This window comes from Cinclus cinclus, chromosome 3, assembly GCF_963662255.1.
Source record: "Cinclus cinclus chromosome 3, bCinCin1.1, whole genome shotgun sequence".
Taxonomy (NCBI): Eukaryota; Metazoa; Chordata; class Aves; order Passeriformes; family Cinclidae; genus Cinclus; species Cinclus cinclus.
Window position 1 is genome coordinate 97,845,971 of NC_085048.1, and position 26,990 is coordinate 97,872,960.

General features: G+C 43.0%; 1 protein-coding gene across 2 annotated transcripts; it reads right to left on the bottom strand.

Moving 5' to 3' along the window:
• Positions 1–1,387: 1,387 nt before the first annotated feature.
• Positions 1,388–25,968, bottom strand: LHCGR (luteinizing hormone/choriogonadotropin receptor). 2 transcript variants are annotated; one of them, XM_062489368.1, is made up of 11 exons: positions 25,811–25,968; positions 17,885–17,956; positions 15,184–15,258; positions 12,789–12,863; positions 12,178–12,252; positions 12,010–12,087; positions 9,370–9,438; positions 8,653–8,727; positions 7,256–7,441; positions 4,749–4,829; positions 1,388–2,546 (listed from the first exon to the last, which is right to left on the bottom strand). In XM_062489368.1, the coding sequence occupies exons 1-11, from the start codon at positions 25,966–25,968 to the stop codon at positions 1,388–1,390; spliced, it is 2,103 nt and encodes a 700-aa protein (XP_062345352.1). The 2 variants fall into 2 exon arrangements, with proteins under 2 accessions (XP_062345352.1, XP_062345351.1); XM_062489367.1 differs by having other exon boundaries at positions 1,388–2,630.
• Between the last annotated feature and the right edge of the window lie 1,022 nt (positions 25,969–26,990).

Genomic DNA, 26,990 nt, shown 5'->3' on the forward strand with positions numbered 1-26,990 from the left:
TCATTCCCCACCTGTGGGAGCTGCTCGTGAGCACAGCTGTGCTTAAATCCAGAGTTTTTGTGCTGATTGAAATCATGGCATTACACTGAAGGTAAGAGTGGGCCAGAGATGTTATTTCTAATTATCACAGTTATGAACTAATGATAGACCAGTCACTAGTACAAAGAATTGCTTTCATTAATGTGAAGCAAATTTAGCTTGCAGTGCAGTGTTTAGGCAACAAGAGGAGTGCTTTGGAACTTCGTGTCTGTCATAGACTTGAAAGCAAAGGACGCGGTTGAAAAGGAGAATGTAAAAGGTTTAAAGTGATTGCAATAGTACTGTTCTTTCATGTATCAGACTCTGCACTTATATTAGCAGTGCAGTCACAAATCTGGACCAGGCACTTAGCACGATCACTTAGCATCACGCAATGCATAGTGAAAGTAAAGAGAGACTTTAATGGGAAAACATTGTCACAAAAAGGTAACTACTCTGCTACTCCGCTTCATCACCTGGAGTAGAGTTGGATTGTGTGTGCTGAATGCCCTGGTGCATTCCTGAATGCCATTGGCACTGGTGATGTCAGAGTGGACAGGTGGAAATAATTTCTGAGACTGTCCCAGGAGGGAAAACAAGGCAGCACTTCCTTGTCTGTGTAGGAAGCAGGTCTCTTTCTGCTGAGGGAGCCCGATTACCTGATTTCTGTGTGTGCACATGTGATACCCTAAATTGAGTCCTGTGTGCACCAGGGGGGGTTTGCATCTCTTGTGATTTCCAGATCACACATGGTTGTGTATGGGTTAAGAATTTAAGTAAACTACCCACCAGAGATCTAATGTAAACTGCAAAATTGCCAGTGACAAAGGCTCAATAGATCAACTTTCCTCCTTGGTCACATCTTTACAGCCTATTGCTTGAATGCTCTTCTTTAACTGTGTGTAGGTGGCTATATAATTGGAAGTTTCTGTTGATGAAATGGAAGTGTCTAGTTTAGTGCCTCTTTCTTTAAACCAACAATGCCAGCACAGCTGATAGGAATGAAAAAAGAAGCCATGAAAGGTAGCAAACAGGCTTTAAATACTCCAGGGAAGCAGATCTGGAGAAAAAGAAGCCAGGCTGCAATCACTGTAGTAGCTGTTAGCTTCAAGAGCAGCTTGACTAGTCCTGGACTCTTCTGGTTCCCCACACAGAAAAGTTTTGCCTAACAGCCACCTTCCACATCTATCACCACAAAGGAAGAGAAGGGAAAACACCACTTGGAACATCAGAACAGTTATATTGCATAAGAATTACTGACTGGCATTTTTATTTATTATGAAATGTTCAAAATATTGTAAAACAATCTCTAGTCACTAAGATAATCACGACTGGCCTTGCAAAGTGCTGCATCTCTTGGCACTCCGGGTTAATTTTCCTTGTGAGATGTCTTGTCCTGTGGTGCAGGATAGGGCTTCTCTAAGGCTGACAAGAGCAGGAATGCTTGGGAAGCTTTGCTGGGGGCTGTGGCTGTGCCACCATTCTTGCAGTTGGAGTTATAAGCAGAGAAATAGTTCATCCTGTAGAGCTCTGCTCGGCTCTTGCAGCAACCAAGCTTGCTCAACAGCAGAAAGAAATCCCTCTGAAATGCTTTGGTGAAAATCGCATAGAGAAAGGGGTTTGCACAGGAGTTGACAGGGTAAAATAAAACCAGCAGGATCTTGGAGTTGGTCACTGTGATGAGAGGAACTTTGAAGGCAGCGGATATGGCAAAAAAGGAGATGGGGGCCATGCAGGTGAAATCCGTGAAGATCAGTATTGCCATTCTCTTGGCAACCTTGGTGTCTTTATTGGCAGCTACCAGCTCTGGGTTCTGCACAGCGATGTAAATCTTGATGTAGCAAGCACAAATGACGATGAAGGCGACAACATTCAGCACCAAGATCAGCAGGATGTAGGCTTGGGACAGGCCCGTTTCGATATCCATGGGCAAACAGATGCTGACCTTCATGTAGCTGCTTACCCCAAAGAGAGGCAGCACGGCTATCCCGATGGAGAACAGCCAGCCCCCGAGCATGATGGGCACGGCATGGCGCAGCCTCAGCTTGCGGTCCAGCTGCATGGCGTAGGTGATGGTGTGCCAGCGCTCCACGGTGATCACCGTCAGCGTGTACACCGACAGCTCGCTGGCAAACACTGTGAAGAACCCGGCAGTGCTGCAGCCGCTGCCCGTCTGCCAGTCGATGGCGTGGTTGTAGTACTGCCCGCTGGTCTGGGCGTCCACGGAGGCGATGAGCAGGAGGTACAGCCCCATGCAGAAGTCGGCGAAGGAGAGGTTGCACATGAGGAAGCGAGGGACGGTGAGCTTGTAGTGGCTGGTCAGGAGAACGAGGAGCACGGTGAAGTTGCCAGCGATGGCGAGGATGTTTATAAACCAGATCAGCACTCTGAGGAAGCTGTATCCCAGGATGTCTTCGCAAGGATTAAAGGCATCTGGTTCCGGAGTGCATGTGAGGACTTTGGGCTGACAAAAGTCGTACTCAAAGTCAAAGCCAGCCATTTCGCTGTCATCGAAAATGGTTGAGTAGCTGTAGGGAGAACTTTCATCATCTGTTGCAAAGGGGTGCATGTTCCTCTCCACTGACCACAACAGTGTGTTGTTGGAGTCATCGCTGTAACCATGAAAAAACCACCCCCCCAAGCAGAAGTGCATTATTTGTTACATGCTAGTCGCATTCTTTTGCAAAAGACAACAGATAACAGTTGTTTTAAAACAGTGACTTCCTCCATGTGTTTCTACAGGGTGTTTACAAATAACGAAGCCTTGCAGGGATGCTTTGTGTTTGGGGAGCAGCCTTGGAGAGTGGCAGGGGTCACAGTCCCTTCCACAGAAACGCTCTCTTATACAACTTGCTTATTTGTAAGTACTTCACTTTCAGTGCTCTGTGAAGGAGCCGTGGTTCTCAAGCTGCTGGTTGGCTGCAGTCCAAGCTACAGTAACACTTGGGCTGATGGATTACAGGTTTGATGCACAGAGGTTTTGCAGGCAGTTGTGAAGGCCATACTAAAATAACCTATGGATTTTAACTGTGCACCATTGCTCCCCTTAGGAAAGGCACTTAGCAAACGAATTCCTGAGACTATGTATGGCTTGGGAGGTGCTGAGGAATTTGCTTCATGCAGTATTATAGGGCAGGGAGTAGAAGTGTGTGGTTAACTAAATCACATTGATAGCTAGGTATTTATTAAATTTAGGCTGCACCCAATTCCCAATAAAAATATTGTAGGTTTTAAAAATAGACACTGTGAGTGTTTGGTGGGCAAACACTCAGTCTGCAGTGTGAGACCTGGAAAATATCTCTATTGAGGGCAACTCTTGAGAAAACTGGTAGCTTTAGGATAATTTAAATACATGTTTAAGCTTCCACATCTACTAAAGCATGCCCATTAAATGATATTTCTGGAGCAGGGTCTTTACTGGCAAATGAAACTGAGCTGCTTTTCACCTATTCCTGTGGGGCAAATAACGTCCCAAACTTATTATCCTAACTCTTCTCTCTATATATGGAAAACTGCCCAATGTCTTGCATTTACTTGCCTGGCTCAAACTAGAAGAGCAGGGAATACATGAGACTCTATTTACTTATAAAAATGATTGTGATTTTCTGAGAGGCTGTGTGAATGTGCTGCTATGTGGAAGCTGGATTTTTGTGGGGTTTTTTATTTTTACTAATAAGAACTCAGGACTTTCAGATGATTTCTGCTGTGGTTCTGCAGCCATTAAGCCCATGAACCACAACCTTACTTTCACTTGCTTATTGTAATGACTGCTCAGAGAATTTCTGGGATTGGGATTTGCCAAAGCAAAAAGCTTCGGAAGCCAATAGGCTGGGCAGACTATTTAATGCACAGCAGGAGTGCAATAGATGCTAATCCAAAACAAGCAGAGAGATAAAGCCAAATGGCAAGTGTAGGAGGCCTCACCCACCAGCAAACAAGATAATGTCCAAGAAAGTAATTATCCCAATGAATGAATCATATTTCAGCTGTATTTAGCTATTGGAATTTTGTGACCATAACCTTGTTTCTTCTAGACTTTAGAATGCTTTGACGCTATGTCAGGGCTGCTAAGAAGTCCCAAGGTCTCCCACTTTATAGCTGCAGAGGGATGAAGAATAGCAAATCTTTAAACTTCTCCCTTAAAAGCTGGGCTAGAGCCTGTGTCATCCAGCACAGCCAACACAACTGTTTTGATTTTAGCCTTTCTCATTGTCACACTAAATATTGTTATGTGATGATACGAAAAGACATGTTTAAACAGAGTAAACCACTGGCACGGGGTCATCACACTTCTAGCTCAGGGACTCCATTCTAGCATGGAAAACTATTGATATGCAGAGTTCTAATTATTCTTTCTATAGAAAAAAAATAGTTAACAATAGCAGTTCTTCAAATCACACCAACAACTACATTTATTTTAGAGGATGGAAAGTCTCCATGTAGGCCACGAACTTCTGTAAATATTTAACCATTGTTTTGAAATCCTTTCAGAATTCAGAAGACAAACTGGAATGAGTAAAGCTTGTGAAATCATGAATGTTGTTAATTCCCCTTTCCCTTTTGAACATCCAAATCTTGGTTTAATGATAGTAAAATTACCATTGTGAAACTTGTAGGGGTGACTGAATTGGCAAGCAAAGACCTGCAGAGTGAAAAAACATGTGAACAGCAGAAAGGGGAGGAGGTCTGTATTTGCTACTTCCATCATCTCTGTGCAGAGAGCTACTTACAGCATTTTGTGAGTTGGTTTCCTCATGGTGCTTTCACACTCCTTGGAGAAGTTGTCAAAAATGGAAAGCAACAAATTCTGTCTGCGAGGAAGATGAGAAGAAAGTTAAGTTTCAGGCTGGATTTTGGCCAAAGCCTTGTCTTCTCTGCAAGTGATCTTCACAAGCATGTAAGGTAAGCCAGCACTGGCTTCAAGGCAGCACAAATGTTCCTGCAGACATCTGGAAGTGGGAAGGAGAAGACTTCAAATACTGTGAAAATAGGCAGTGTAAGGATGTCTAAGGTGTGTAAAGATGGTCTTTCAGCTTGGATGTATTTTTTTTATAGTGGAATAACTTGAACTGGAATTAAAAAGTTAGTGTGAAATATTGTATTGAAGTGGGCCAGATTCTCCACCAGGATGAATGGAAGCAATTAGGCTGGCTTTTGGAAAAGTGCCTGTTAACAGCAGCTGGGAAAATGGCCTGATACAGAACCACAGCATGGGTCAGGTTGGAAGGGACCATGGTGGGTCAACTGGTGCAAACTCCCTGTGTCATCCTAGAGCACATTCCTGGAATTATCCCCAGTGAGGGAGATTTCACACCCTCTCTGTGTAACCCATTTCAGTGCTTGGTTAACTGCACAAAAGGAAGGTCTTCCTCATATTCAGATGGAACTTGCTGTGCATCAGTTCCTGCCTGCTGCCTCTTGTCCCATTGCCCAGCACTGCTGAGCAGAGCCTGGTCCAGCCTCTAAGCCCTCCCTTCAGATACAGACATTGATGAGGTTCTCTCTCCAGGCTGAGCTGGCCCAGCTCCCTCAGCCTTTCCTCAGAAGGGAGATGCTCCAGTCCCTTGATCATCTCTGTAGCTCTCCACTGGACCCTCTCCAGGAGCTCCATGTCTCTCTCTTGTCCTGAGGAGCCCAGAACTGGACTCAGCACTCCAGATGTGTCTCACCAGGGCAGAGTAGAGGGCCAGGATTCCCTCCCTTGACCTGCTGGCAATGCAGTTCCTAATGAACCCCAGGACACCATTGGCCTTCTTGGTCATAAGAACACACTGCTGGCTCAGGGACAGGTCCCCAGGTCCTCTCCTGAGCTGTTTTCTAGCAGCTCAGTCCCAAGCCCATACTGGTGCCTGGGGGTTGAATCTTCCCCAGGTGACCCTATTTTAAAAACTGTCTGGTATCCAGAGGTAGACTTTGCATGCTTGAAGTAAAGCAGTTTGAACAGTACAAGTTAGATTTGGCAAAATCTCTGGTTTTGAGGCTTTGAAAGTATCAGCCAGGTACTCTACCAGTATAAATGGAAATGGCTTTGTCTCACCTCATTGCTGATGCCCCTGGTAGGGGAACAGTCATTTCTGGATTTGCATGGGATTTTCTTCCCAGCAATTTACTAAGAACACAGTCACTTAATATAAGAAAGTGACTTACTAAGGCACAGCTGTTATTATAGACCATGCTGATGATGCAAAGTCAAACATCCAAAAAAGAATACAGTATCAGAAATGTAGTTATCTTTATCAGAATAAATAACTTTTTTTTTCTCTGCCAAAGTTGCTCCTGCATTTAATACACTCGGAGATGTGATCTGTGACTGAGTAAGTTCATTAGCAATGGAAATGCTTGACAGTAGAAACTCTGCTCTGCTCTTGCAGAATCAAGAACTCCTTAGTAAAATGAGGTAGGCAGAGAAAGCATAGATGAACCCCTAATTTTACCCTAAAGAACTGGAATCTACTCCTGCCTTTCCAGGACATCCCTGAAGTGAAGGCATGGGAGTGACACCGATCAGGCCTCTCACAACTGCCTGCTCAGTACGTCATTTCTGTGCACCTTCATGGCTCAAACTAAACGAATTTGGGGTTGCTTTGGCTGCCTAAAGCCAACTGGGGGTTGGTTTCTTTGAAAAATAAATGCTTAAAAATTAGCTCCAGCTGTCTTGGATTAACTGCCCCAAGTTTGTGGATGCAAAGCCCTCCCTGTGCCATGGTTTCCAGCTGTGGGGAGAACAATTCTGTCTATTACTTGAAATGGCTGGAACTAAACTGTGTAACTTCTCTCTGTGGGCTTGCAGCAGGCCCTAATTTTGGTGGGTAATTGAAAGCTTGCCCTTTCTACTATGTCATCATATCACCTGTATTAATTAAGCTAAAGGCTACAGGGGTTTCATTTTTTTTTTTTTAATTAGGGCAACGTGCTATTGATAAAGGTCTGTCTTCTGTGTGTCAGTAGGCTTTTAATTGGGATACCAAGAAAAATATAAGCTTTAAGCAAACTTAGAATAATGTTTCTGCTGGCAGATCCAGGGCACAGGATGGGATCCATTTCTGCTCTAAAATAAATTGACATAATTTTCCTGGCCTTAGCAGATATTTGCTGTTTCCTGCAAGGCCTTGCAATGCACCACAGCTTCCCTCTAACTGGAATAAAGATAAACAAACCTTGTGAGCTGAATAAAGTAGAATTGCCATTTTGGAGCTTCTGAAGCACTGTAGTACATTAATGTGCTATTTGGACTTACTTTTCTGTCCTTAGATTTCGAAAAGCACAGCAGTGGCTGGGATATGTTAGGACAGCTTCCAGAAGACTGCTGAATTTATCCAGTGGTGGCAGCCTCTTTAAGGAGTAAGATGATGTTGCATTTAAGACCTGAATGGCCTCAAGCCCATAACTAGGCAGGGACTCCAGTGCAGTTGAAGAAATATCACTGCAAAACAAAGAGAGCATTCACTTTTCTTTTCATCCCTATAAAAATACCACCAAAGCATGATGGTAGGTAACAGCAACTGTTTCTTTTTCATGAAGGTTCAGACCTACAAAGCCACTTCAGCACCTGATGCCCAGCTCAGAGACACGGTCTATGAAATTATAGAGCAGCAGGGTAAGAGCATCCCTGTGGCTCAGCAGCTCCAGCCAGGCAAGGAGCTCCCTTGGTCCTGGGTAAACTGAAACCCACCACTCAAGGATCTGTGTCCTGACCTTCCCATTTGAAATTCATGCATGGAGTGAGGGCTGCCTCTTTAAGCCAGAGACAGGGAGGGAAGAAGGTGGGTAATAGTGACTCTCCAGCCAGCTAACTGGTAGGACACCCTTCTCGCTCTCTGTTTAGCTCTGAAGGGCTACTCTAGGTGCTTTAATTAAATGGCTATTAATTAAAACCCCCAGAAAATCTGTCATTCTTGCCAACACCAACTCAAGCAGTTTGTCTTACAGTAACTTCAGAGGGGCTGTTTGTGTGAGGAAAGTCCATCAATGACTAAGGATTTTCAGAGTCAGTCTCTGAAACTTTGTTTAATTAAATAAAGGAGAAAAAGGCCCACAGTTTCTGAAAGTGATGTCAGTAATGCCATGTTCCATAAAGAACCAATAAAAGACACAGAAAAGGCACGTGCAGCACAGAGTGGTATTTACAGAACCACACTGTGTTTTATTGCATGGATTTAGAACCAGGGCAGCCCTCCAGTAAGTCCTTGATTAATAAATCATGAGGATGATAAAAAGGAGTTTTATTCAGCACGAGCTTACAGCGTGCAATCAGCTGGTTCACTTTTGTAAACAAATTCCGAACCAAAATAAATTGCCAAAACATATCCATCCTACCAAAGGACAGGCTAGTTTACAATGTCAGAATATAAGACACAGGAAGAGGATCAGGAGGATCTGACACAAATAAAGCAAAAACCAAAATGTCTAAGAGGTGGAGATCAATGCCAACACTAGAACTGATACGTGTTTTCCAGGGTGCAAACTCCTTTCACTCTGTAATTTCATGGCATCTCGTTGACTTTGTACACAGAGGGTAAGAGATCAAATCTCCTTCCAGACTCGAAGCCTGTGTCTGCTGTGGTGACACAGCTTTGGTGGCACAGTGCAGTTCCCACAGGACACTCAGGTAATGGAGTGGGAGTGGATACTTACAGGACATCTGGCCCTGTGGCCCCTCTCAGGGCATCGTTGTGGATCCGCCTGAGGTTCTTGTTGTCCTTCAGGATTCTGTGGAACCAAAAATGAACTCTCTTTACATCTGTATTTTAAAAATAACTTTCTTTTGGTTTCTTCTTCACATGTGTTTCAATTCTTTTTCCCACCACAGCACTGGTTGTTGCACTGCCTGACTGGGGAGTGCTTGTATTTCCCATGGGACCTTTACTTCCTCTGATGCCATCAGATCATTGTCATCTACATTTGAATCTGATAAATTCCAAACTCTTCTCACTTAAACCAGGAAAAACCAGGCTGGTTCTTTCACTACAGTAGCAAATACACATTTTACCCAAACCAAGAAACTAGTCTCCCAGCATGTGAGAGGGATTAAAAACTATTGATGTTTCCAGACATAAACTGTAGATTCCTTAGTCTGGGCTACTGTTTCAAGTTTTACACTAATTTCTGAAATTTTCTTAAGAATTTTGAGCTTTCTCACAAAAGCTGTGCTATTTTAAAGGATGTTCTTTCAGGAAAAGCAGTTGAGAGCTGCAGGATAAATGACTGAGTCACAATGACAGTGAAAGATGCAGTTTTCTCATGGGAATTGAGAAACAGAAGACACAGCCAGTTAAACTGAAGGAAGAGCATCTGACTGTATTTAAATTGTTATTTACTGTTTAAATTACTGAGGAGGGATAGCGTACTCACAATTGATTCAGCTTTGTCCCGTTGAAGGCATGGCTGTGGATATCTTCAAATCCATTTTTATACAACTTGCTGGAGATTGAATAAACATAAGGGAAAAAGATTTGGAAAAGGTGAGGTTACAGTATGCGCTACTAGTTTCAAACCTCAGTGCTGCATTCATTTTAATGATTAGAGGCTCTGATTATAAAGAATGAAGGTAACTACAGCTCTTAAATTAAGAAAGGTGCGGTTTAAATTCTCCAAGCTTCTTTCTGTTCAGCTGCTGGAGAGAACTGCTGCTGAGGTACTGATCCTCCCCCAGCTGAGGGGCTCGCCTGTGCCTACCTGGGGCTGAGATCCAGAAACAAGACATGAGACCAGGTAAGCTCCTGGCACACTGACAACAACCTGGAGGCAGAAGACCTGGATTTTGTGATGTCAGCAGGTGCAGATGGAAGACTGCAAGGCCTAGAGATGTGTCAGGTGGAAAGCAACTGTAAAGCCTGGAGGGAGCTGCTGGATTGCAGATCCTCTACGGATAGACAAATCTTCCAAGAAACAAGCTTTGCAGAGAGGCAGGGGTGAGTTGTGCATCATCCAGCAGTCAGTGAGTTATCAGCTTCTCCAAAGTGCTGCTGCCAGGCTCGATTTGTGCTGTGGAAGCCTTGCTGTCCCCTGCACTGCACAGGGATACTGGATGCCACCCTGCTTCCTGATTCCCCACCCTTGGGTCAGACACCTAAAGCCTGGCCTCTGCTACACCTCAGGTCCAGCTCGTTTCCTTCATTAGGAGATTTAATCTATGGGTCTATTAATATCTGTTTGTGATATTATAGTCACTTGTTTTTTCTTTACAATTAAGCCCTATTAAAAAACTTGGAACTGTTTATGAATTAAACAACATTTCTGTTGCTTTTCCACTTGCTTTTGGGAAGCACAAACTGGCCTTATGAAATCTGCTCCCAAGTGCTCAAGCGTGGGGAGCACCTGACTCCATTTGATAGATGGTATCTACCTCAGTACAATGCTGAAATTAGTGATAGTATTAAAGACCATGGCAACATGTAGGATCAATTTCCCAATCCACAAGAAACATTAACTGCTGGAAAGGCTAAATTAGCTATTTGCAGTGCGAAGTATGGCTGCAGGGTGACTTTACACCTCCACAGATTACTTGTGTTTCACTAGACCATGCTGTAGTAAGAGGAATTACTCCACCTAATTACAGCTAACCACATGGGGTGGAGTTAGCACCTAGCTCTACAATTAGGAAGCTGCTGATAAGATAATTATTTTCTTCTTGTGGTGAGCTCCCAGTCACAAAAGGATGGGAGAAAAATGACTGTTGGCTGTTTCATGACTGAGACTCCCTCCCATTTAATACATTTTAGGGTTACAGTAAAGACTTTAAGCACCTTTCTCCATCTTTTTTATGATCATTTTCTTGCACCATTAGCAGAATCATAATTTTGCTGAATTTATTTTGAGAGCTTGTTGGAGGAAAGAGGTTCATAAGATGAAATGATGCACTAATCCAAGCAATTGCTCCTCTTTAGTGTCCTGTAGGACTAGCATTCAGTCACATTTATACCCAGTTCCTCTCTTGTTTCTAGAAGGTATTGGTCAATACATAACATCTGGGTTAAAATTACTGTCATACTGGCACATTAGGCTGATGAAGAGTCCATCAGCTGCCGTTCTTGCTCATGTGCACAGCTCCTTTGCAGGTGTAAATACCCATGGAAGTTTGGGCAGGGGTCCTGTTGGATGTGTACTGGAGCCTGGCCCCCAAAGGTGACTTCACTGGGCTCCCCTGGGGCTTGTGGCTGCCACACCCAGTGGGTGCCTGCTGCTGCTCTCTATGGCTTAGAGGGTCCTTCCTCAGGAAACTCAAATTTTGGCCACATCCTGCCAAGAGGCTCAGCTTTTGGTTTCTCCTCTTCCAGCACTACTTCATGGAAGTTTTTCTGAAGACAAGTGAGGTGTGAAATCCATACAGAGTTATTGCTGTGCTGGCAGAAGACATCTCACCTTGGCCTTTCTGCTGCTTTCTGCATTCCTCAGGTGGCATCTCATAGCATCAAACCCACCCATCTCACAGGGGGCTGAAGCAAGGAACCCACTGTTGGTAAAAGGAAAGTCTTGGGTGTGGAGACTTATGGGGATCTTATAGGAAAGTAAGCTGAGGCAAATGAAATCAGACTAAGGAGCAGCATCTGTAGTTTGTACCAATTTCTTCTGTGTCTCCATCCCTCCTCTTCAGAGTGACCCTGTGCAGCTGAAGCTCAGCTCCCTCAGACTGCTGGGTCCCTGAAAGCTGTTTCAAGAACCCGGAGGTAAGAACAGAGACTTTGGCCTCCAGTGCAGTTTTTGTAGTCAAAATCCTGCTGATGGTATTTTTGAAAACAATGTTGCATGGAAGATGATGATCGAGATCACTGGCCCTATTTTCTTTCCTAAGTGAATTTATCTTTTGGATAAAACTCTGTTCTTCATCTTGAAGAACATCCCTATGTTTCTTATGCATTTAAAATTCAACACACAATACATCTATATATTTTATAGGGCTTCATATCAAGATTTTCATGAAGTCAACCCACTTTCCTGAAGCAGAAGTGTTATCCTCACAGTAGGAACTGGAGCTAGGATTATTTTACTCACAGTGTCAGTGATTCATTGTTCATCCCTTGGAAAGCATTTCGTGGTATGATTGTCATACGCAAGTTATCACAGAGCTCCCTTTGAAAGGAAAGAAAAAATATTTTTGTCAGTGACTCAGGAATAAGATGGAAAACACTCATAGCTGGGTTAGTGTGAGTTTCTACTTACAAAATAAAATGAGCTTCCAGTGAGAAGATCTGTGTCAGGTCTGGAAATTGTCTTATTCCAGTGTTACAAATGCTCCTAGAGAAAAGCATAATTCCCATTTATAGAAGAAAATATTACCAGAGTAGATGCAACAAGAAGCCGACTTGGTAGGTCTATGATTAACAGTGCTTTAAAAAGTAACAGACAAATCTAATTTTTAAAGTAGGCTCCAAAGGTATTTGTAAGGCCTGTAAAAATGAAGTTTCTATAAGTCTCAAGCAGTGTCCTAGGAGAGCAGCATATGTTCTCACTGCATTAAGCATAAGGAAGAGATTTGAGTTACATCTTTTGTTTAGTACCCTGTTAGTCTGAAAGCTTTATTCTAGAAATAAGCACTTACCAGAGCTACTTTGCAGACTTCTGTTTTGTCCACCACCGTCCTTCTCTTGTACACTGAAAGACCCCACTATTAGCTAACTCCACGTTAAAACTATTGTAAACAATGTATGTACTTCTAGGATACTGTAATGCATGAAAAACCTTTTCCCTTACACTCCTTAATTTGATTTGTCTACTCCTTTGGAGAAAAGAATAAATATAGCAAAGAGAAAAGGAATAGAACTCTTTCTTACAAGTATTTTAGCCTTGGAAGATTTCTGAACGCTCCATCCTCAATGTGCAACAGATTTTTTGTATTCAGGATTAATCTGTAATGCGGGAAAAATATTTCAGTATTAGAATCATTGTAGGTTTGGGAGGGCCCTGAATTTTGATTGTGATTTACTTCTTCAGAAATCAGCCTGCAAATACGCTGCTGGATGCATTTTGAAGCACTGTTGGTAATAAAAATGGCCTACAATTTTTAGGCAGCCGAAAAAGGTAACACTGACTGAATTCTCGTGGTTCTCTGAGCTAGTCTGGTTTGGATATCCTGGTCACTTGTGGGAGTTAGCATTGTGGGCTTGGACATGGGGCCAAGCCTGGACGTGAGTGTGCGTGTGTGCCTGGTCCTTTGTCTTGGCTTGCAAAGCAGGCTGTAACCGAAAGTATGTATTCTATCACCATCTGTTAAACCAGGTGAGGAAGTGTTCTCTACCCTTTCCACAACCATCCTTCCTCCAGGAAGATATCTTCTGTTAATGGGCCATTGAGTCCCACTGCATGACTGATAAAATCCCATTATCCCATCGGGAAATGCTCCACCCAGGGGGAGGAGCCAAGCATTTCCTACCTAGATAAAAACTGAGATTTGGAACACCAAGGCAGCCTCTTTTCCACTGGATCTTCAAAGAAAAACCGGAACTTTCTACATCATCACTGGACCTTTGGAGGAAAACTGTACGCTTCTACAGGACCACTGCTCCAACAGAACCACATCTGTCACTCCAGGAGGGCTGCAGCCACCATTTAATGGGACTGCTACCAACACCCTGACTGACTGACGGGGTGTCAGGTTGTATTCTGACAGCATTTTGGGTTTGGTTTTTTTTTTTTTTTTATTACTGTATTTTTATTTTTTTAACCTAGTAAAGAACTGTTATTCCCATATCTTTTCCTGAGAGCTCCTTAATTTCAAAATTACAGTAATTTGGAGGGATGGGGTTTACATTTTCCATTTCAAGCGAGGTTCTTGTCGTCCTTTGCAGACACCTGTCTCTCAAACCAAGACATCCTTGCTCCACAGTCAGATCCCTTCAAATCATCCCTCATTTCCATTACATTACTGATGCCCTTTCTAGCCAGGAAAGGCAGTTCCTCAGATACTTTAAACACTTAGGAGCACCATGGACTTCCTTAGAGTAGTGGTTGGTAGGAGTGGATCAGCAGAAACTGGGAGAGAAATGTGTGAGAAGTCCTGTTTCCTACTGGTCGCTCAAAAAACAGGCAGATCTCTAAACCAAGGAGCACCTTTGGCAGCTGAACTATCTGGTAAAGCTGTTTGCCCTAAAGGCCAATAGCTGGAGCCCAGCTCCCTCCCAGTGCATGACTTAAAAAATACAAAGGTTTTAACATGTGAAACAGTAAGAAAAGTTGAAATTTAAGGATGCCATTGACCTCACTACCCTGATCATCCATTGAACATGGACTTGAGTGCAGCTTGGGACATCAAGCCCTTGCAATGTGAGTCTTGCACAGCTCTCAAGATTCAAGGAGGCTTTCTTGCCAGCTTCCCGTAGCTCTTTAATGGCCTTGTTTAGCTTTTGGGTTTTGGAAGACAGGCATAAGACAAGCTATCCACAAACTTGGGAGTCAAATCTTTCATTCCTTCCCTAAACTCACCACTGGTTCTAGTGGAAGTTGGACTCAATCAGAGGTTGACTAATCTGTATTCCTTACCTATGGAACTAAGTGGCTTCAGTGATGTTCACAAAAGGAAAAAAAAAAAAGAGAGATGAATTTGTCCTCACTTAGTTGCACAATTTTCAGCCACTCACTGGTCATGCTGTGCAAAATAGGCAGTAATGAGCTATTGAATCAGATTTAGAGTTCCCAATTCCACTAAATATTTCAGAGCATTCTGCTAGTCATTGCTTTTAACTCTCTCTCTCAGATGCCTGTGCTATGGAGGTCAAGTTTAAAATCAGTGTGTGTTCTGTTTGAGTAATATTTTAGTGCTCCACAGAAGAGCTATGCATACTAAGCAGCTGCATTTAAATAATGTAGGGCTTTGAAAATGGCATCTTGAAAAAGAAAGATTTTTCTCATCTGTTGTCATCTCGAATTATTTCCCTGCTTAGAAAACCTGACAGTGCCAGAACTCCACTCCTGCCACTGAGCTCACTGAAAGCAGTGGGACTCCGTGCAGGGAAATCTCTGCATGAGCAAGATCTCCAAGGCCAGGCCTTACAGAGTGCTCACTATTTTTTTACACTGTACTTTGGAGAGAAATGTTTCTCATCACAGATCTCAATCAAAGCAAATCAAAGTAACAGAGACAGATTTGGTTCAGGAATACTTCTCTGCAGACCGTTTACTCCACAGTGATCCAAAATCACAACATGGATGCCTTTTTTAACTGGTGCTCACATTTCAGACAAGGTGGGAAGGCTGTCAAAGGCACTCGCTTCTATTCTCTCCAGGGAGTCGCTCTGAGAGATTTCACTACAATGAAAACAGCAGACACAAAGCAATACATTAGCAGAACAGACCCCAGCTTTCCACTTTGTATTTCCTCCTTTTATGCACACTTGTTCAACCCCTCCTATCAGTCTTGTCCGTGCCTCACCTCAGACATCCTGGCAGGCTGTGACAGTGGGGCTTGAGAGAGGACCAACCTTTTTATGTCTTGGCAGAAGGCAAAGCCAGCCCTTAGGAATAAGTATTGCTGTAACAGCCAATCTCCATTGCCTCAGTAAATTGCAGGTAAGCTAGAGACAGAGGGCCAGAACTAATGGAAACAGAGTAAGTCCAAGCCTTGTGAGCCTTTTCTTCCTTCCTATCATTGTTGGTTCTGCTTAGTGAATTTGTTTGTGGGGTGAGGGCATGGATAATGTTCATGGTGCTTCATCTGATATTTTCAAGTCAGAGCTATGGTTATCTAATCCACAGATACAGAAATACACAGATATGGATTCAGCACCCTTTATGAACAATTTTTGGACTTAAATGCCATTTTCATTACATGTATGCAAACCGAAAGGATGTGGTTTTTTTTCATCATGACACAGACCAACGTGACTGCATTTGGTGACACTCTCAGATTGTGATGTACAGATGCTCCTGTTCCACATGTGTACTCAAGATTAATCAATGATGACATAAAAAACCCAAAATCCACTTATTGGATGATTGTTAAATGCTTGTTAGATTAAGATCTAAGAGGCTATGCAAAACTGAGTCCTGAAAGTAAATAGTATATTTACTCTTCCCTTATATAGTGGGAATATATAAGGAAATATATATAATTCCCTTTTTCCCTTATATATGCATTGATGCATATATAAGGGAAAGATCTTCAAAATTTCTGAACAGAATTGACTAGAAGGGCACACAAAGTAAGCCTAAGATTATAGTCTCAAGAAAAAATATTTCCCAAACAACTGGAATGTGTCTACACTGTCAGAGTCAGTATTGCCACAGTCCTGAGTGTTAGCTTAATTCAATTACAATTATGAGAAGACAACTCTACTGGTGATACAAAATCCACTAGACAATACAGAATGAATTCTGTATTTCATTTGTAATGGCAAGGGGGGCTGCACACTAGAAATCACACAGTTATTCTGTATGTGTCTCTTAAAGAATTATCAAAGATTTTTTTATCGCCATAATTCAGTGAGAATGTTATTTTTGGTATTACACTGGTTACTTATAAATAAAAGATGGATGTACAATAAGTGACCTGCTGGGCACCTAATCCTCAGAGATTCACAGGCAGGCTGGGAGGGATCAGTGCCTGCTTACAGAACTTTTTTTGGGGCCTGAAACCTTGTTCTTCCATGGAAGCCGCCCTGTCAGCCACAGTTTTTCCATTTACATGTGTTGGAATGACTTATGGCATGAGAATAATTTATCATCTTTCAGAGAGTGATGTGTTGCCAAGTAGCTGACTCAGAGATTTATAATTATAAAATATGAATTTTTCAAAGTAGCTCTAAATTGCAATAAAATGATCAAGTGTTCTACAAACTAACTTCAGAAAAATACATTGATTCCCACACAGCTGATTTGGAGAGACTCATTAAAAGCACACAAAAAGATCAATTAAATTCTTGTTATGGAAGGGAAAATGTCCAAGAACAAACTGCTCTTTATTGAGAATATGACATTCGTACAGTTTGAGAAAGTGCAGCCTGAAGTCATACAGGTAGGAGAAATTTTGTAGATTTAAGTTTGTCTCCAGTGTAAAAATGATTAAGTTCTTATTAAACATTCAGATGCAAGTGAATGCAAGAATACAGCACCTCTGGATTCTGTTCTAATGCTATATTGCAGTTGGATATGTGCAGCAGAGAAGTACAAAAAGTGCACCTTGAAAAGAAAGCAGCATCTTCTGTGCTGCTGCTTAGGTTTTGGGGGAGGTCATTCCCCTGCTCTTCACTGCACTGCTCTGTCATCAGCTTTGTCCTTTAGAGGCCACTCAATGCAGACAAAATAAAAAATAAAAGATAATAAATAATGGAGACTCAAGCATGCCATTTCAGCTGGAATGACAGCAGAAATGAGGGCAAGAGGGGTGAGAAGAGCCTTATGATCTGAATCCTTGACGGAAAATAGGTACAATGCTGAGGGTAAAGAAGCAGCACAGACCTGGAGTGCAAAATTACAGCACTTGCAAGCTGAAAGATCAAAGGGCTCAATCCTACTGACCCTCTGCTAAGCTTATTTCTCACTGCTATATGCTGAAGAAATGTCTTATTTGGGTCTTCTATAAATGTATAACCACAGAGTGCCATGGCTGTCATTGCAGAGGTAATGTTTGATGATAGAAATCTATCTCCTCTGCTAATCAAATGCTCCTCTCATCAGTTACTAAGCTGTATCCAGTTCTCTCTGACATGAGTAATATTTCATTATATGATCTTTAAATGGCTGTTAAAAACCATACATTTTCAAAGGATCTTTTGCATATTTTTTACATGGAAAGGAATGCTATGTTTATCCTCCCCCTGTGTTTTTTTTTTTTTTCATCAATACAGTGTATTAGCCATACATTTTTACATTATTATAAAAGGATGATTTTTGTAAGAAATTAAGGAACAGCCTATGGAAAATATTGACAACTTACATGATGAAGGTATCTTGAAGTCCTTCAAATGCATGTGATGGGATTACTTTTACAGGGAGATGAGTAAATGATCTGAAAAAAAAAAAAAGAAGAGAGGGAGGAAAGGATTGTAAGCCATGGGGTTTCCTTGTTTATAATTGCACCATTATGGTAAGGAGAAAACCAATAAAGAATAATGTTACCTTATTTTTCCCTCAGTTCTCTGTATCTCTAGGGCCTGATCCATTTGTCATTGATCTCAGTTAAATAGAATTCAAAAGATATTGGGTCAGTTCCTCAAAAGCATAAATCTGAGAGTAATCACCATCAAATCAATAATGATCATGACCTATTAAGTAAATTTATAGCCTGATGAAAATAGCCTGCTACATTTACAGTTAAAGGAAGGTATGGGCTATTTAAAGTTAAATCTTCAGAAGTGGCTTTCATAGAAAGCTTTCTCTATTAAAACAGTATCTTTGTGTTCTCTGCACCATGTTCTCTTCCAAGCAATATCCCTGTAATGTTGCAGTGTGGCATCATGAATGTGGCTGTGCACAAAGTGTAGAAGAACTGCAGAACTTCAGATCAGGATGGTATAATGGATTTTTTTTTTAAATAAATTGCATCAGTGTGGTTAGTTGATTCAAAGCCAGTGTGAAATTTTTAATTTTTAGTTTCTCTGATTGATAAATTAACAGTGATGCGGGAGACAGAGCCACATTTTACCATTCTCCACATCTGAACCACGGTACTTTTACCAGCCAATTTATCTATCCATGACCACACTCCCTGATAACAGCCATAGGAAAATATTTAACATATTTCAAAATGTTATCTCAGTGAAAACAGATAATTGCTACATTTTGCTTTAGAATGACAAATATCTAGTCAGACATTTGTTTCCCATCCTTAAATTCACCCCCTCAAGGCTTTTTGACTGAAATGTTGTCGTGATATTCATATAACCTGCTTTTTTTTTCACTGTTATAATAATCCTTTATATGCAGAAATATGTTTATTATTGTCAATATTTATGTTAAAAGTTCATCAAGTTTTTATATATACGTATATATTTTTATATATTTAAAAACATGTAATACCTACACATTATACAGGCAGGCTGTCTTACATACTGTGTCTAGGGGTTACAAATCCGGATGTACCATGGATCTTGGAAGTCACTTCCTAGCTATGTGCAAAAAGTCTGTATGATTTGGGGCAAACCATTTAGTTCCCTTGGGCCTTGTCTCCCTGTCAGTACACTGGGAATAACAATGCTTTCCTGCCTAACAAGGGTGATATAAGGGTATCCATGTTTGTCATGCCATTGTGATTGGGTCATACCTGTCTCTAGATTGATGCTGGCATGTTTTGCTGTGTGTGAGGTTTGGTTAAATCAGAAATGAAGCTAAGTCATGTAGCTTGAAGGGCAGAGACTGGTAGAACTAATCTGCTGTTTAACACTCTGAGACAAAAGGGAAAGAATTTCAGGAAGAAGCAATAAGTAGAAGCTGAGAAATTCCTGCTCTATAACCACATAACTGCACCATCAGCTCAGATTGCTTGGAAAACAAAGCATTTCTTTTGTGAAACTGCTTGCAAAAACAAAGAAAATGGAAATGTGACTGAAGGTGCAACAAATAAAACCCAATCTTGGCTTTCAGTTACATCAGGCCATGAGCTTACTGTGATGTGCTAGTGGATGAGCAGCTGCTGGTTGTAATGGCAATAGCTTGGAGTGACATATGATGATCGTCAAGGTTCTTTTCAACTCAAACCATTCTATGATTCTATGAATATTTACTGAACAACCCCAGCTTTGTCAGCCTGTCTCTTTAGGAGAGGTGCTCCAGCCCACTGAGCATTTTTGTGGCCTCCTCTGGACTTGCTCCAGCAGGTCCACATGCTTCTTATTCTGGAAGCCCTCAAGCTGATTGAAGTTCTCCAGGTGAGTTCTCACAAGAGCAGAGTAGAAGGGGAGAATCCCCTCCCTTGCCCTGCTGCCCGTGCTGCTTTGGATGAAGCCCAGAATACCACTGGCTTTCATTGATGGCTCATGTCCAACCTGTCATTCACCAGCACCCCCAAGTCCCTCTCAGGGCTGTTCTCAATCCGTTCTCTGCCCAGCCTGTATCTGTGCTTGGGATTGCCCTGGCCCACATGCAGAACCTTGCACTTGGCCTGGCTGAGCTCCATGAGGTTTGCACAGTCCCAAGGCCGTAAGTCTCTCCCACCTTTCAAGGTCCCTCCCCTCCAGCGTGCTAATCCCATCACACAGCTCGGTGCCATCCTCAAACCTGCTGAGAATGAGCTCCATCCCACTGACCACACTGCTGACAAAGATGTAAATCAGAGCAAGTCCCATTGTGACCCCTGAGGAACGTCACTTGTCACTACTCTCCACTCAGAAATTGAGCCATTGACTAACTCTGAGTGCAGCCACACAGACAACTCCTTATCCACCAAGTGGCCCACCCATCATCCACCTCTCTCCAGTTTTAACACAAGGATGTCAGGCAGGGCAGTGTCAAATGCTTTGCACAAGTCCAGGTACATGATGTCAGTGGCTTTTTATCATCCACCACTGCTGTAACCTGTCTTAGAAGGCCACCCAATTTGTCAGATATAAGATTTGCCCTTAATGAAGCCACATTGGCTGTTCCCAATCACCTCCTTAGTTTCCATACGCCTTTGCATGTTTTCCAGTAGGATCTGCTCCAGGCATGAAGGTAAGACTGAGTGGCATGCATTTCTTTGGGTATTCCTTGTTTTCCTCTGTAAAAATGGAGGTTATGTTTCCCCTTTTCTTAATTCCATTAGGGTGTTAGCTTTCCTCACCTGATCCAGTCTGTTTAATTTTTCTGTGTTCCCCCAGGCTTCCTGTACCTGCTTCCACCCTCTAGTCCTTTTTGTGTTTCAGATTTTCCAGGAGTTCCTTGTTCATCCATGCAGGCCTCCTGGTGATTTGCCTGATTTCCTCTTTGTTGGGATGTTCCACTCCTGAGTCTGGAGCTGATCTTTGAATATCAGCCATCTTTCTTGGGCCCCTCTTCCCTCCAGGGCTTTATCCTACAGGACTCTGCCAAGCAGGTGCCTGAAAAGACCAAAGGCTGCTGAGTCAGAGGTAATGAGCTTGTTGTGTGCCCTCTTCACTGTCCTGAGGTCCTCAGATTCCATCATTCATGGTCCTGGCAGCCAAGGCTGCCCTTGGGCTTCATACTCCCCACCTGCCCCTCCTAGGAAAAAGTTTTCACAGAAAGAGTGAAAAAGAACTGGAATGGTCTGCCCAGGGAGGTGGTGGAGTCACCATCCCTGGATGCGTTTAAAAAAAAGACTGGACATGGCACTTGGTGCCATGGTCTAGTTGATGTGTTAGGACATGTCTTGGACTTGATGATCTTATAGGTGTCTTCCAACCTAGTTATTCTGTGATTCTTGTTGGTGAGAATGAGTCCCACACTGCACCTCTCTTCCTATCACTCGGAGAAAGAAGTTATCATCAAAATATTCCAGGAACCTCTTGGATTGCTTATTTCCTGCTGTGGTTGAAGTCACCCCTGAGGATCAGGAATTGTGGATGTGAAGCTGTTCCTTTCTCTGTGTCTCATCTGCTCAGTCTTCCCGGTGGGCTGGCCTGTTCAGATTTCTTTCTGACAGCACTCAGATTGTGAAACTCAGGTATGGCCATTCAGCTGAGGAAGCTTTTGACAAAAATGCTTTTACAAAGCTACAAGGCTTTTATACATCTAATTTGCCCACACTGTTGGCCTGACTTCTGTAGCTCACGAAAGGAGGGATGTGCTCATCTTTAATATAAGTTACCTGCACTGTTTTGAAGACAATTGTTAAAGGATAAATATTTGCACTTTTAAGAAAATTTATAAAGTTTCTCTCATATCTAATGCATCATATTTTTTTTGCTTGTACTCATTGCTGTCATTCAGCACTACAATGCTCCAGCTCTACAGAACTGCAGGACTTCTCATCCTTGGAAAGAGACAAAAAGAAGTGGAGAGCCAGGCAGACTTCCTGGCATTCAGCAGTGCTTGGCATTTCTATGTTATCAAGATTGGTTTTCAAGGTATGTAATTCTAGGCAGTAAGGTTTGAAGTGGACAAGCTAAATGTATTTAAGGCTATCCAGGAGCATCGGGAAAGACAGGAACTGTCAGCACATAGACTTGAGTTCCAAGAAAAGCTTTTGAGAGCTCTGGATACCCCAAGAGCTCAGGAGCACTTACAGTCCTGCTGAGGAGGAGTCAAAGTCTAAGCCCACTCACAGCACTGGAGAAAATCGCTGTATTACGAAACTGCCCTTTTGGAAAAAGTGTGTAGTTGAACTGAATAATAAAATAAAACGCACAGGCTCAATAGCAGCAATAGGTATGAATGAGTTACTGTAGCTGAATTGCTTGTTATATTTGAATATATCTATTTTATAGGATTACTTTTATTTTTCAATGCCCAAAAGGTGAACACATAAGGTAGACTCCTGTTGGCAAGCATTTCAATCTGTAGCAGCCTTAAACTTGGGAGGATTTGGAATATTGATTGAAACTACAGCTGAAAACCCACTATTTTCCTAGGATTTTTATCATCTTCTGGGGGCCAGTGTAAAAGGTTGGCATTGATTTTTAAAGCCCAGTTTGTTGGGCATTACCTACCTGAAATGTGAACTGTGATATCACACAAGCACCCAAACAGCTTTTTTCACTAGGTGATGATGGGTGATATAATCTCCTATGGAAGATACTTTGTCCCTGAAACTGTATTCTTTTGACAATCCCAAAGAGCCAAATATGCCCCCAGTGAGGATGCAGTACAACTACCTATTTCTTCAGGCCTTTGCCACAAAGTTGTGTATTTGATGATTTGTAATTTGGTGCCTAATCAAATAATGTCACTCACCTAACTGCAGAAGCTCTGCACACAGGGACACACATTCAGGTACAGCAAAGTGAACCTCACCATGAAATCAAGTTTTTGAAAGGGCACAAAAGGCCTTTAGTTATCCAATGCCCACTGCTGCACAGCTGGAGCTGGGTACCTATCCAACTAGACTTTGCTTAAAACCCCAAAAGTACATGTGAGATATCAAAAGAAGGAAAACCATGTTTTGTTTCAAAATATAATGGCATATTAAAGATTATTTTTCTGCTGAGACTAAGAGGACATATAATTGCTGTAGCCAAAGGGCATTCAAAGGTGTCTGAATAATGGACGTTCTAGAGCGTTTGTGTAAGGTCCAAACTAAAAATAGGAACTTGAGAAAAATATGGCCAATTCAGGACTGTATGAACCCCATAATTCTGCTACCTGTCAGAAGCCCAGTAATTTGGAAAAAAATATAAGCTATAATGTGACATGGCAAGAATAACTCAGGTGAAGAAAAATGGCTGAAATTTCCCTATGGGATGCATACTATGGATATAACAAAGCATCAAAAATCCATTTGAAAGCACAGATCATTACAGCATCTGATTTCACTCAGATATAGCAGGAGTTACGTATTGGAGCTTATTTTCTTGACTGACTGTACAATTAAGAAGGACTTTTCTGAGGTTTGGTTTCTGCGTTACAGTGGCACTGATGGAAGGACGTGGGCACCCCAGGAACCAGGTTGTTCTAGAACAACCTAAACCAGCATTTTCCCCCCAAATTATTAATGCACTTGCAAGCACCATGCTGCGATTCCCCTGGTGGGAATCAGATGTGGCTATGAGGGGACAAAATTGACATTCTCTTGCTTTCTCTCTCATACACAGAGCTGTGCAGGGGAAGAAGAGAACTAGGAGGACTGTGAGAGCATGGAAAGAGAGGCAGAAAGTGCTAACAAAGCTCCAAAACCTGCATGAATTAGAGAGAAGGGAAAGAGTAAGAGAGAGGGGAAGACAACAGCTAAATGGATAAGAAGAAACTGTTATGAAAACTAAAGGAAGAGATTAAAGAAAAGTAAAAGAGATTGAATAACAACTAAACAAAAGAGTGAGAATACATGTACACCTGTAGGTTAGAGACTACATTCATATGTACAGCTTTGTAATTGTATGATGAATGCAAACTTTCTATTTAAAAAATACAAAGAAGTGGAAATTTTAATAGTATAGGTTCAGGTTCAATATAAATCAGGTAGGTTGGAAGTGGAAGGACCTCGATATGTCTGTGAAAGACAAGGATAATTTTTACCTCTAAGTATAAATATTTTCTCTGTAGGAGTATCAAGATAAATCTTGGTTGAACTCTTTTTCTGACTGTAAAGTTGTTTTCTACAGCCAGCCTAACAGAGGGACTTTGTGTAAAATCATCAGGATTAAATGTTATATTGAAGGTGGAAACAAAATTTTTTTCTCTTTTCTTCAGGTCCATTACCTAGCCCTGTTGCTCTCAGTGAGGCAGAACTGGCAACAGCCATAAACCCATTATCTGTTCTAACATGATCACTGAGGCTAAGATGTGGTTTCTTCTTGGGGTGACAGAGGGAAAAAGGAGAAATAAAATATGAAACAAAACCAGAAAAATGATAAAATCACGTACGTTTAGGGCTCTTGATGACCTCTCTGGGCTGTGATGTTCATTGTCCTAATAAATATGCTTAATGCACTGCCTGCTCTGCATGTACTGTGAATACTGGGGAAGAAATGTAATGGGAGAGTCTCCTGCTCCCATGGGCTCTGCTTTCTCTGACACTAAGGTAACATAGGGGAATAAGGAGGGAATAAATCCAGGACACAAATTTTGCTACAATGTCTGACTTCAGAGGAATAGTTCACATGGCTCTAGATTAATACAAATTAGGTTTTCTTGCTCCTATCCATTCTTAAGATAGGGAGAAAGGGAAGAGGAGATATGGGTTGGTATCACTGCAAGGGAATTTCAAGAGCAAGTTAAATTTACAAACAGGTCAGATGAAAATGGAAAACACAGGCTTTGTTACTGAAAATGTCATAATATGAAACCCCCATCTTAATTCATGCAGAGATAACAAAGGGATCCTGGAAATGGCAACCATCCTATCAGCTGCTCCTCTAATCCCATATTTTGACGCCATGATTGTTTAGATCAGGGCTGTAACAGCCCATGAACAACAAAACACTTGAATACCTACGCATATAAATTCTTTGGTTCGGTCTCCTAGATCATGATCTTGGACTATGGTGTGTGAGTGGGGAAAGGGAACGCCCGTGCTGTCTTGTTATTTTAATTTAATCCTAATTACTAGCAAAGCATTAAGCAGAACGTTATGATGCACCATCCTGCAGAGATCTAAACAGCCGTCAAAACTCAGCAGCTTTTTTACTAAGAGAGGGGGAAATAAATTAGTCAATCATTTGTCAATCATCTGGACCGCAAGAAGATGCAATGAGCATAGTGAAGAGGATTTTGATGGTTCAGGACAGAGGGAAAATTAATCGCACAAACTTTGGGAGAAGAGGTTACAAGAAGTCCAACACAGTTGTGAAAGAAAAAAGCAAACCCTAGGACTGACAGAAGGCTTAAGATGGCTTCTCAAGATTTGAATCGAATTTCTTTAAATCTAACCACGCCACTACAAGGCGTTGGTTTTGGAACAGGAAAGGCAGTTTATGCCTCCTGCCACAGCGAGAGAGCACAGACAGCCCTGACATCTGCACCCCGTTCCTCTGGCACTCAGGCTACTGCACAGTGAGACAGTTTGCCCTTGAGAAAAAGTCCCGAAAGGATGCGCGTCTCCTTCCCAAGGGGAAAACTCTGCGTGCGGGTTTGCTTGAACTTTGAAAGTTTGGAAACATCAGCCTCACGTTCCGCACCTCCGCGCGGCCAGGGATGCTCCAAGCCCGCACGGCGGGTGGAAAGGCAGGGCGGTCCCGTCCCGTCCCGTCCCGTCCCGTCCCGTCCCGTCCCGTCCCGTCCCGAACCGGCTCCCGCAGCCCATCCCGGTCCGTGTGCGATGCCCCGCGGTACTCACGCTCGGGCGGGCGCGGGCAGCGCGCCGTGCGGCGGGCGCGGGCAGCGCAGCGCTCCGTGGGTGCAGGCGCAGCGCTGCGGGCAGCGCCCGCCCGCGCCCGCCCACCCCGGCACCAGCAGCGGCACCAGCAGCGGCAGCAGCAGCAGCGAGGGCACCATGGCCGGCCCCGCTCGCCTCCCGCCGCCTCTCGCTCGCCTCTGCTCGCCCGCAGCCCGCGGGACCGGCCCCGGCCGCCCGCCTCCCCCCGCCCCGGGGCGGGATCACCGCCCGCCGCCGCGGGGATGCTGCGCTCCGGCCCCCGGGGCTTCCCGGGGAACGTCCTTCCTCGGCTGCTCTAACTGGGAAAGTTGGCTGCAAAGTCTACAGGTGGCTGGCGAAGGTTTCCCTGGATTTTCGAAAGTTCTGGTCCCCACAGTCCTACCTAGGAGGATGCTGCCCGTTCCTAGCGGAAAGCTTCCCAGTGCCCCCCTCTTCCTAGTGGGAAAGCTGTGAGGGGTGGGCCCTGCAATCCCCCGTTTATCTGTCTGTGAACGTCTTTGAGAGTTCGTGCCTAAGGGAAAACATGCCGTATTTCTCTTAACGGGGTAAATGCTTATTGTGTAGATACAGCAGCCTCATTAGAAGATGGAAGTGGTTGGGATACAAATGTCCATGTCAAACTGTCATTACTGTTGTTGTTATTATTGTTTATCGCTACACCTGTAGCTTTGAGAATATAGAAAGAACCTAGTTAGAAGCTAGTTAGAAGTCAGGATCTTATTTATGGCAAGGGATGGAGCAAGCCACCAAAAAAATTTGCAAGAGCACGCTTTGTAAAATAAGTATAAAGGTATGGGCACATCATCCTATCCCTCTCTTTGAGTGTATCCAGGAAAAGTCAGAGTCAAGGAGGGAATGACCCAGCACCACATGGGATTTGCCTGACAACAATTCTTCCAACTCTAAAGTCATGGAATCAAATAATAAGGCCTTATACATTTCCGGAATAAAATGTGAGTCAGGAAGGAGGCATGAGACGTGTGGTTTGGGGCATCTCTGTGTTCACAGCAGGGACTGAGTTGTGGGGAACAGTTAGCAGCTGCTAAGAACTCGCCTGGACTGGTCCTCAGCAACATGACCTGTGCCCATCTGGACCAGCAACAGGAGGGTAGGGTGGCAAAACCCTGCTTTGCTGTCCGTT